Raw genomic sequence first — 12273 nt, 5'->3', positions numbered from 1 at the left:
GTGTTACCACTGGACCGCTCTCTTCCCTTACGAATATATATCTGCTCATGCTAAATTTATCTCCATAAAAGTTTACATTCATGAAATGTTAGCTGCTATCATGAAATTTTATCTGGTATGTTGTGACAGTTTAAAGCATTAACTAGCAAATTTTCATGTCAAGATATTTATCTTGCATTCATGAAAAAACATCTCTTTTCAAGATACGTGTATATTTTAGTTTTCATGAAAACTAATAGTTAAGTTGTGGCAGTTTTATGCCACCACCGGAGGTAAGTTACTCGTCAAAAAAATAATTCAGGAGTGCAAAGGGTCTGTGCGCCTAATAACAGGTACAACATTTGTGACTTAAGTGTGACACTGGCCTGTTTACGAAAGACCCATAGTGACATTTCACCCTTATTATTTTACGCTTTCAGCTTCCTGATTTCACGATTTCCACTTCATGAATTCACGATTTCTGCCTCCTGATCGTCAAGAATTCCAATCACGAATTCACGATTAAACTTCACAATTTCTTGATTTTGCGATTTCCACTTCACGAATTCACGATTTCAAATTTGAGAATGGGTGCATTTTCAGGGAGAAGGCAGGGTGCAGAACGTGTTCAGATGTGGGAAAGAAGGAAGCAGAATTATAGTCAGTGTGGCTAAAAACTAGAGCTTCCGTGTTTTGTTTTTGAATTTTGAATTTTGAAAGCTTTTGGGTTATGAATATTATTAAAGTGGTCCTGGAGGTAAAATTATCCTGGCAGCTACAAAGAATTGTAACGAGGGGGGTATACTTGTTTCAGGTTGTCTGTCTGTCTGTCCGTAGACACAATCTTGCGCGCACCATCTCTCCTCATCCCCTTGACACAATTCAATGAAACTTCACACAAGTGATCAGTAACAACAGTAGTTGTGCATGGGGCATGTTAGGTTCTTTCAGAAAAAAGTTGCAGAGTTACGGGACTTTGTTTTTTGTAACTATAGTATATACATAGACACAATCTTGTGCGCACCATCTCTCCTCATCGCCTTGACACAATTTAATGAAACTTTACACAAGTGATCAGTAACAACAGTAGTTGTGCATGGGGCATGTTAGGTTCTTTCAGAAAAAAAAATTGCAGAGTTACGGGACTTTGTTTTTTGTTACTTTACTATATATACATAGACACAATCTTGTGCGCACCATCTCTCCTCATCCCCTTGACACAGTTTAGTGAAACTTCACACAAGTGATCAGTAATAACAGTAGTTGTGCATGGGGCATGTTATGTTCTTTCAACAACAAAAATTGCAGAGTTATGGGACTTTGTATCTTGTTAACATATTATGTACATACAGTCTGCATTTGTAAACTTGTGCGCGCCTAATCTTCCGAACCCCTGCACACAATTAAATGAAACTTCAAACAAGTGATCAGTACCAACCCTAGTTGTGCATGGTGCATGTTACGTTCTTTTAGGTAAATATTCTGCATAATTATTGGAATTTGTTTTTGTTACTATATACATACAGTCCACATAATTATGCAATTTTGTGTGCGTCAAATTGCAATGTACTGTGTCAGTGCATTCGGGGGTACATTCATCACCTTTAGTGATAGCTCTAGTTTGTTTTGTTATTAAACTCTCCAGCATGGCACGCTGGTGCAGTGGGAATGCCTAGAACTAGTAATCTGGTGATGCGGGTTCTAATCACGCCCGTGCAAGATATTCCTGGGATACTTTTCAGTGTAGCTTGGATCACCAAGGTATCAATGTACTTTATGAATGTGTCATGCACTAAAAAAACTAAACTTCAGCTGCACAAAATAAGAACTCCACTTCTTCACCACTATCTAATCTTTGATTTTATAACAAATTACATATCGACACTTTTGAAAAATCAAGTCTTTTAGTATCTACAAACAAGGCCCTATTGTTAAAGTTTTCTAGGTCAACTCCATGTAATTAGGGCCGAAACGAGTACAGATTTTGTACCCGGGTACCCATTGAACAATTACTCACGGGTACCCGGGTACCAGGGCTAATATTGAAAATACGACATATGTGCCTTATAATCATTGATTGTCATCCTTATTTATGAGGATATTTGTACATGTAGCAGACAGCCATGTTTGGGAGTAGTTTATATTTCTTCCAAATAAACACCATAAAAATGTCAACTTAGATGGCATAAAATTATTCTGTATAGGAGGCAGCAGGATGCAGACCTCGCCCATGTAAATAGATCAGCCATATAAACGAACATATTTTCATGTTTGTTATCCATTTAATGATTATTTAATATACTATAAGAACAAATGTATACATCGAGAAGCAGGTAATAAGTATTTACATTTACATTTACAGTTTTGATTGGAGTTTAAGGTTTAGGCAAAGCCTCATGTGTCCCATGTCTCTTAGTTACATTCCAGTGGCGGTCTAATCTTTTTTTGAATGTTTCAACTGTCTGAGCACTTACAACCCTTTCGGGCAATCCATTCCATGCATTTACTGTTCTGATGGAGAAAATTTTTTTCTGAAGAAGGAGTCCTTTCTTAAGAGTTGGTTTATAGAGCTTGAGTGAATGTCCTCTGTTAGATGAAATATCTGATAACTTGAAAAAACTTGTCAGGATAAGAATTGTATTTACCAGTCAAAAACTTATAGGTTTCAGTCAAGTCACCTCTTAAGGTGGAATGCGCCCCAAATTTTTTTTCCGAATTTCGTCCTGAAATTTATATTGTAAAAAATTCAGGATATATGCGATTGAATACCGATTTTATTTTGATGCCATTTTGTTTGAGGTTTTTCCTATTTTGTCACAAACATGGCCCCTGACGTCGCTTTTCGTGCAACGCCCAGCTGCGAGTGCTCACGGCATTTTTCCTTTCCTGCGCTCTGAATGTCACATAAATGAAAAATACAAAATAGTTGCCACTTTGCATGCAGAAAATGCCACTCGATGGTATAAAATTTAGCGAAAAAAGATTGACGCTTAAGACGTCAGAGGCGAAATGGTCACGTCAAAACGGAAAAACTCGCATCGAGTTTTGCTGCAAATTTTGCCTTAAAATCCAATTTGTGAAAAATTGGCTCGATAAAAAAACGTATAACTTTGGTATGTTGTTTAACGGTATTAGTACTTTTAGCCGACACAAAGATAATTAGGGGTCACCGACTTACATTTTTCAATATTTGACAATGTTTTACCCCTACCCCCATTAAGAAATGACACGCTAAATCTTGTTTTATCTGACAAATTAATCTAAAAAAATCCGCGAAACTGCATATGTCGTCATTTTCTCCATCTTACGTCATTTGATGTCAAATTTCCTTCACACGTAAACATTTAACGGATTGATAAAATGGATCCACATGGAAGTATTGAGAGACATAAGGGGAGATTTGTTAAGAAAGTGTTGAAGAAAAAGTCAGATTTTTTAAAAACAAGTAATAAACTGAAACATTCATGTGATTACGGACATGTTCCGGAAAGAAGAATTGTAGATATGAAACATTTTGGCGAGATATTTGATAAAGGGTGTAAATCATGTAAACGACATTTCTTATTCAAGGATCGCAGAAAACATTTATGGACTTTGTTCATTAGTGAAATTTAAGTGTTCAAAATGTCGACAGGAAACTACAATTTCTACATCGAGGGCTTCCGGAGAAACTGATAAGACTTTGACAAAATCTCCGTACTCAGTTAATCTGAAAGCTGCAATCGGTGAGAGTTTTATAACATCTTTTCTAATATTTATGACTTCATTAATAGTTTATTTACCTATCATTTGTACATCTTTGTAATTGTACTTCCTGTCTCACCCGAAGGCTCTGATAGTTGTACTACTTTGAATCGTATGGCTATAAAGGAAACCCTGACTTACCATGAAGTAAACCCTGAATAACCAATAATGACACACTGACCAGGATTCGCACCGAGAGAAGGAAATGTGGAAATTACGGTCAAATTCCGCTGACAGGATATAAATCCGCAACCTTCGATTTAGGAGTCAGAAGCTCTATCTCTACACCACTGCGCTTCCCAAAATGTTTTAGATTTTTGTGTAGGAAGTTTGAGTTAAATTCGTGATTTTTGGAGCAAATTTGATTATGTAAAACAAATGAAATTAAGAAAATTAAAAAGAGTATTTATTGAAATTAACAGTTCCCGATCTTTCCGTAGGTACACAAAGAGTACGTTAATTCACCATTATTGTAATTAATTTGAACAGGCATGATCCACGCAGGTATAGGAGAAACACACATGAATGGCTTCCTTGTGACATTAGGGATACCACCATACACCATAAAACATTGAAAAAACATGAACGGAAAGTTGGAAAAGTTATGGAGGAAAATACACGAGATTCATGTGCCCATGCGTGCGAAGAGGAAAAGGCGGCATCACAAGCTTGTATGTTACCAGCGACTGTCACAGAACGATGTGATGGCGATAACATAAGAGACACGTTCCTGCATGAACCAAATACTGATCAGGTTGCAGCAGACGACAAAGAGATCTGTGCAGCAGATGACACCGACACTGATCAAATAACTTTTGATGAGGCAATGGCTATGTTAGAAGAATATGGTAATAAATCATTATTATCTCTGTTATATGAGACGAATGTCTACGAATTGCATACACTTGCCCCCTAGACTGACAGTTAACATACTTCCTACATTTTCTCCTTTTTATTTTTCTAATTCCATTTCATAGAGACAAGAGCCAGTCTATGTTAGATATTTTCACAATGTTGTTGAAATTTCAGACTATGATATTAGACATGTGATATAGACTGGCTCTGTCCAATTCATTCAATCATAAAAAGTGTAAAAAGGTACATCATAGTCTAGGAGCTAGTGTACGATTTGCCTACACCGTCTCATTTCATGCAGAATGTATTCTAGCACTGAAAAGTGTGATTAAAGCACTCATTCTACACGACTTTGCGCAAACATTGGGAAAACTAGGATTTATTTATTATGGACTTCTTTCGATTACATCGAGGAAGCACATTTTTGACCGAATTACTGACCTTATTCCTAATATACCAGATGCTATGCAAATGCTTAAGCTTAAAAAATGTGTTAAAACTGTCTTTCATTTAAAAAAAAAAGCAAACAATATTTTAACTTAAAGCATCACCGAAATCAATATATCAGCTGTATGGTTTTCGACCACGTGCTATAATCACGCGCACTGGTTAAGCGAGTTATAGCGCGTACGTGCGGGAACTTCCCTGTCTCCTGTTTATCCCTAGCCTGGCTCCCTGGCTGCATGGTTATTTTTATATAAATACTGGAAACATTTTGTAAGAAAATTTTACGCCTCTAAAATAGCACAATTTTATCTGATGGCTGAACCATACATACCTATGTTCGGAGCCAGGGGAATAAAAAATCTCAATGTAGAAACTACCTTCTGGAGTTACTTCCCTCTTAATGAAGAAAACTGATATATGTAAATAAGAACCGGATGCTACAGACTTTTGCCAAGCAAACGAAAATGCAGGAACCATTGGCGGAAATTTCATATTTTACGACATTGAAACTACGTCACTAGGGAACGAAGCTGAAATTGTGCAACTTTTTGCGATGTCCAGGAACGGCACAAAATTCAACCAGTATGTCGTTCCCGACGGGTACATCACTAAACAAACGTCGGCAGTTACCGGAATTACGATTTCTGTAATAAACGATAAAAAGATTTTATACAAAGAAGGAAAACCGCTCCCCGGGCGCACCATTTGTGATGATTTGAAAAGTTTTATTGAATGGATTCGGTTGTTGGATGAAAAACATAACATTTTAGTTGCCCATAATGGAAAACAATTCGACATGAGAATCTTGGTAAAAAGTTGTATTAAAGCCGGATGTCTGGACGAGCTATCTGAACAGATTTATGGATTTGTTGACACTTTACCACTGTTTAGATCTATATCAGAAAAGGGAGTTTCAGCATCGCTAGTAAATATATATCAGAGGGAGTTCGGTTGTAAATACAACGCACATGACTCATGTGAAGATACGCAAGCACTTATGCATTTGTTTTATCACAAAAATCTCGAACAAAGAGCATCATCTTCTTTCATAAAATTTGATCATGCTTTGAAATATTTAAAAAATGTAAGTGTTGTTAAAAGAAATCGCAACCAAATTGAGCGTAAACTCTGCGTGGAGAACAAAATAATTTCCAAGTATTTAGCAAGGAAAATAGCTGTCACCGGACTTTCTTATGATCATTTACAGCTAGCATTTGCAAGGGACTGTTTTATGTTTTATGCGGTATGTTTTAGGAGAAAAGGTTAACGGTAAAGCGAGAGTAACCGAAATGACAACTATTATTCGAGCTTTGAATCTGCATTTTGAAAACATCAATAGGAAATAAATAGTGGGTAGTACAAAACATATATTGTGTCAAGTGTTTTCCTTTCACCATTAATGGTATCATTAATTGTAGCTCACGGCAAAAATATGCATAATTTTGCATGTCCGCACGCATTTAGTGTAATAAGCATAAAATACTGACTAAAAGTTAGGGTTAGTATCACCATGGTTACAAAATATATACATTTAAGATATTTTTCGTTCAAATTTAGTTAACCCGGTATATACCGGAGTCTGTAGTTTATGCCGGTGCTTCAAGTCTGGACTGAGTCACAGTCTTAACTAAAAATACTGTCTCTAAGATTAACGAACGTGACTTGTGAAAGCTGAAAACATAGTTTTAAACGCTAACGTCGCATAGCCTCAAACCATGTAGGGGTAGGGGTAAAACATTGTCAAATATTGAAAAATGTAAGTCGGTGACCCCTAATTATCTTTGTGTTGGCTAAAAGTACAAATACCGTTAAACAACATACCAAAGTAATACGTATTTTTATCGAGCCAATTTTTCACAAATTGGATTTTAAGGCAAAATTTGCAGCAAAACTCGATGCGAGTTTTTCCGTTTTGACGTGACAATTTCGCCTCTGACGTCTTAAGCGTCAATCTTTTTTCGCTAAATTTTATACCATCGAGTGGCATTTTCTGCATGCAAAGTGACAACTATTTTGTATTTTTCATTTATTTGACATTCAGAGCGCAGGAAAGGAAAAATGCCGTGAGCACTCGGAGCAGGGCGTTGCACGAAAAGCGACGTCAGGGGCCATGTTTGTGACACAATAGGAAAAACCTCAAACAAAATGGCATCAAAATAAAATCGGTATTCAATTGCATATATCCTGAATTTTTTACAGTATAAATTTCAGGACGAAATTCGGAAAAAAAATTTGGGGCGCATTCCACCTTAAACGCCTTTCTTTCAAACTGTACATATTCAAAAGATCTAAACGTTCTTCATAATTTATATCCGCAAACTCGGGCACTAACCTTGTTGCATATTTCTGTACTCTCTCAAGACATTCAATATCTTTCACAAAGTAGGGATTCCATGATTGTACAGCATATTCCATTAATGGTCTAACATATGTTGGATAAATGACCTTAAAACTGTTCATAACAATATGTTTGAAAATCCGTCTAAGTAAACCTAATCGTCTTAATGCTTGCTTGGCAACTTTTGCACATTGTTCACTTGGTTTACAGTCTTCAGTTATCATAATCCCAAGATCAGATTCTTTTTCAGAAGAAGATATTTCAACATTATTTAAAAAGTATGACTTCCTTGGGTTATTAAAACCAAATTGTATTGTTTTACACTTTTGTTCATTGAATTTCAGAAGCCAAGTTTCTGACAAGTATGTACCCGGGTACGGATGTACGGATTTTCTACCGTATCTGCGGATACCCGGCTACTACATGTAATGATTAAAAGTGTTAAATAGTGAAGTTTAATGGTGAAATCATGAATTCGCAAAGTGGAAATCGTGAAGTTTAATCGTGAATTCGGGAAGTGAAAATCGTGAAATTGTGAAGTTTAATCGTGAATTCGTGAAGTGGAAATCTTAAAATCAGCAGGCAGAAATCGTGAATTTGTGACGTGGAAATCGCGATGCAGAAAGCGTGAAATAATGAATAGGAAATGTCACCACGGGTCTTTCGTACCTGTTATATCAATTTTTTGTTCTGAAACATCTTTTTTTTTATAAAGTTAGGAATCAAATGTGGTATCACTCATTCTCGGCGCCTGTCAGGTATCAAAAACGATATCAAACTTGCGTCCATCTTTTTAATGGAGATGGCACGCTTCTTTTCATACTAGAATACATTTTATACTTTTTGAAGACTGCATTTATCTAGATGGTCATGTGTGTAAATGAATCTAAGATATTGATAATCATGACTATGAATTTAATAATACTTTCAGCTACATATTCTACAAACACAGAAGTGTCTTAATTTTGACATTCCATACATTCAAATTAACAAATATGCAAGAGATCTCACACATTAGACTGAGATATCTTATAGACAAAAAAGCGATAAAGTCAGAGGATTCCAAATGATCATGGACCTTCTTACAATTTTATCATCTTGGACATAACCCAGTAAGGTAGTTAATAGTCCCTTATTATTACAAATACATGGCAGAAATATGCCACCATAACAAACCTGTTATACGCTGGTTTCTCACTGCTGTTTGTTTGTTTTATCAACAGTATTTCAGTTATGTAATTGCGGTCAGTAAACTTAACTGATACTGTTCCTGGATATTGTACCAGTACAAACCTGTTCTCCGCAAGTAACTGCCAACTTCCCCACATGAATCAGATGTGGAGGACGAATGATTTCAGATTTAATGTCTTTTATCCAATCCTCACGTAGAACATGCGTCACACCCAGGGCTCGTACTCAAGACCCCAAGATCCATAGGTATGCGCTCTTCCAAGTCACCTCTTAAACGCCTTTCTTTCAAACTGTACATATTCAAAAGATCTAAACGTTCTTCATAATTTAAATCCGCAAACTCGGGCACTAACCTTGTTGCATATTTCTGTACTCTCTCAAGACATTCAATATCTTTCACAAAGTAGGGATTCCATGATTGTACAGCATATTCCATTAATGGTCTAACATATGTTGGATAAATGACTTTAAAACTGTTCATAACAATATGTTTGAAAATCCGTCTAAGTAAACCTATCAGATGTGGAGGACGAATGATTTCAGATTTAATGTCTTTTATCCAATCCTCACGTAGAACATGCGTCACACCCAGGGCTCGTACTCAAGACCCCAAGATCCATAGGTATGCGCTCTTCCTATTGAGCTAAGCCGGCGTGCTTGTTTATTCTTTAGGTTTTTTTTACCGTTACAGAGTTACAGAAAAGTTTGATAGAGTTTTACAGAGAAGATATACTACGCATGTCTGCACTTCCACAACAACAAGAGGGTAATCTATGTGACTTTAAAGACGTGTATGTTAGACCACGAATGGTGATTGAATCAAAGGGTAACGAGGCTGATGTTCTATCAATGTCTGATATTTTTACAAAAGACAACAAAACAATAAAATCAATTTACGTTCTTGGTGAAGCGGGCTCCGGTAAAAGTAGTTTCTGTAAAAGTTTGATTAATTACTGGTGTTTGGCACATTCTGAAGAAGAACAAAGTATTGAAGATGAGTTTAGTGGTGTCAGGGAAATGAAGAAATTTAATTTTTTGTTTCACCTTCCTCTCCGTCATTATACAGAGAAAACGAGGATTAAAGAAATGTTGGAGGAAAAGTACGAGCACCCTGCTCTTACGAAGCTTCTTGAAATCGAGTCTCGAACTTGTCTCTTCATTCTTGATGGTCTTGATGAATGGGCTTCTACACCATCAAAGCGTCCTCCTGAACGCGATGCATTGAAGCAATATACCGTCCTAATTACGTCACGACCCTGGAAAATTGCAACATTAGGAATAAGCGATAATGAGATACGGCAAAAGATTATCATTAAAGGGTTTGATGATAAAGCATCTTTAAAGAATATGATTGGAAAGACGGTTCCGATATTAAACAAAACGTTTGAGAAAGACAAAGTTTCTAGTGATTGTGAAATGGCGCTTGAAAACCAGTCTGTGGAAAATTTAAAACATACAGCGATTATGCTGCAACAGTTGATATGCTTGTGGTTTGATGACAAACTTCGTAGTGAAACCTCCAGATGTGCCTTATACTCTGAAATGCTTGACCTGTTCTTTGACTGGCATGAGAAGAAATACCCCGACGATCCCCTTTTCACAGAAATGATGAAGAAATCAGAAGACCTGAAAAATGTAGAACTTCCTCGGTATTTGAGAGATACTGAAGTCTGTAAATCATATAGTTATATCATTCAAGACGTATCGCAGCTTGCGTATGAAACACTGTTCAATAACACGAAAGAAACGTCTTTGTCATTTGATAGTTCTACATTTGAACGACTGAAAATATCAAAAGAAGTAAAATCCTGTTGTCTGAAATTGGGAATCTTGTCTGAAGATAAATGTATAAGTTTCTCTGCAAGTAAAAGTAGAAGGTCGGCCATTGCATTTGTTCACAAGTCACTTCAAGAATATTTGGCTGCTGTATATATTGCTATCCGTTGTGAAAAACATACCGCGCCGTCGGCAGATTCAGGAAACGCAGATTTATCTGATCATTGTGCACAACGTATTAAAGACATTTTCAGTAAGTGCACGACTTTGGATGAAGTATTAGAACAAGCAAATGTATTCATTATGCTATGCGGTCTAGAGCCTAGAATTGCTACATTCATTTCAAAGTATATATACGATATCGTTACGGTAGACAAACGCGTTCAAGAGTACAGAAGAGAAATATATGTTGACTTTGGACATATTCATCTTATAACAAATATCCAGAAATGTATTATTAACTGTATAGAAGAAGTACAAGCATGTCAAACTCGTATACAGTCTAACTTTTATTTAGGTGACATTATTGTCGGTAATAGACACTACATTCAGACAGATTATCATCTTTTATGTACAAATGTTATTTCCCCTGACAGTGTCATTTCGTGTAACTTTTATACAGGTGCATTTGACTTCATGAATATAATGAGAGTATTGAAATACTTTACGAAATATCAGCGACTTAAAGCAATTAATATCGGTGATTTCCACGCGAAGATTAATGGTAAAGATACTAAGTCTATCTGTGATGTAATTGAAGGTAATACTTCAACATTGAAAACACTCTGTGTAGGCCTTTTAAAAGAAGCTGAAGGGAAACGTATATTTAGAACAATTGTCCGTCGTCTGCCTGAGATGAGTCGTCTTGTCACATTACAGATAAAATATTACCCTGTGTCTGTGTCACTTAAAGACTTTATCTCACTATGCACTTTCCTATCAGGTAGCAGTCAACTTGAACAGATAGTGATTGATGATGCAGACTGTGGGTTCATTGGATTTGGCCAGCATGAAGTAGATTTATCCAAGCATCATAAACTACAGTGCCTGAAGTACGGTACACATTTCACTGTGATTTGTGTAAACACATCAAATCTAGAAATATTTAAATGTTCATTGGAGAGCACAAAGTGTGTGAAAGTATTTGATAATCTTAGTACAGCTTACAATTTAACAGAACTTGACTTGACGTGTGGGTATCATTTTGATTTTGACAATATTCTTTCATGGCATACTGTAACAGACATATTGATCACATTGTTACCATTATTGAACCAGCTCCGTAAACTTACTTTAAGTAAGTTTACATTTACTGACAATATAATGAAACGTCCCTCTGAGATGAAGAATATGAAGTTCATTGAGCTTTGTAGAGTCACAATGAGCTTGACAACATGGCGGCGGTTTGTTGATAGTCTTCCTATCATACCGATACCTGTTAAGGTGAGAGCAAGCTTGAGGTCTATAACACGAGATGGAGAGGAATATAAGCCTGGTAGAGGAGAAGGAGAAGAGGAAGCAGCTGCATGTAAGTATGTTAGAGAACAGGAGAAGTTGTTCATTGTGGAACGAGAAGAAAATGATTCAATTTCTTTTTCAACAAGGAAGTAATATCCATCTGTATAAATTATTACTGTTGTTATACTGCTGATTTCCTTATGTTGTACTGATGGTTGAAATAAGGACAGATTATCAAAGTTGTAGATATACATGTAACCAGTTTCCAATGAAATGTTTGTTTTAGAAGAGTAAAATAATCATGTCAGGTAATAAAGATTTTATGTTCAATTTGCTAAACTATTTAATTACGTGTTTTCATGTGATAATTGAAATATCATAATGAGATATAAATATTTCACAGTAAAAATATCAAAGTTATTTTATACCAAACATGATGCGTTGTTTAATGTGACATATGAAGGTTAATATTCAGTTATATTTTT

The 12273-nt window shown here is 36.0% G+C and overlaps 1 protein-coding gene across 1 annotated transcript in view; it reads left to right on the top strand.

Annotated features, from left to right (window-relative positions):
* LOC128545985 (uncharacterized) overlaps positions 1 to 12273 on the top strand; it is a 23996-nt gene extending 11723 nt beyond the window's left edge. The window contains exon 3 of the mRNA XM_045300310.2: positions 9246 to 12273. Coding sequence (XP_045156245.2) covers positions 9246 to 11941 — 2696 coding nt within the window. The 3' untranslated portion in view covers positions 11942 to 12273. The remainder of the gene's footprint in view (positions 1 to 9245) is intronic.

This window comes from Mercenaria mercenaria, chromosome 8 (assembly GCF_021730395.1).
Source record: "Mercenaria mercenaria strain notata chromosome 8, MADL_Memer_1, whole genome shotgun sequence".
Taxonomy (NCBI): domain Eukaryota; kingdom Metazoa; phylum Mollusca; class Bivalvia; order Venerida; family Veneridae; genus Mercenaria; species Mercenaria mercenaria.
This window is presented reverse-complemented; position numbering and strand designations above follow the sequence as displayed.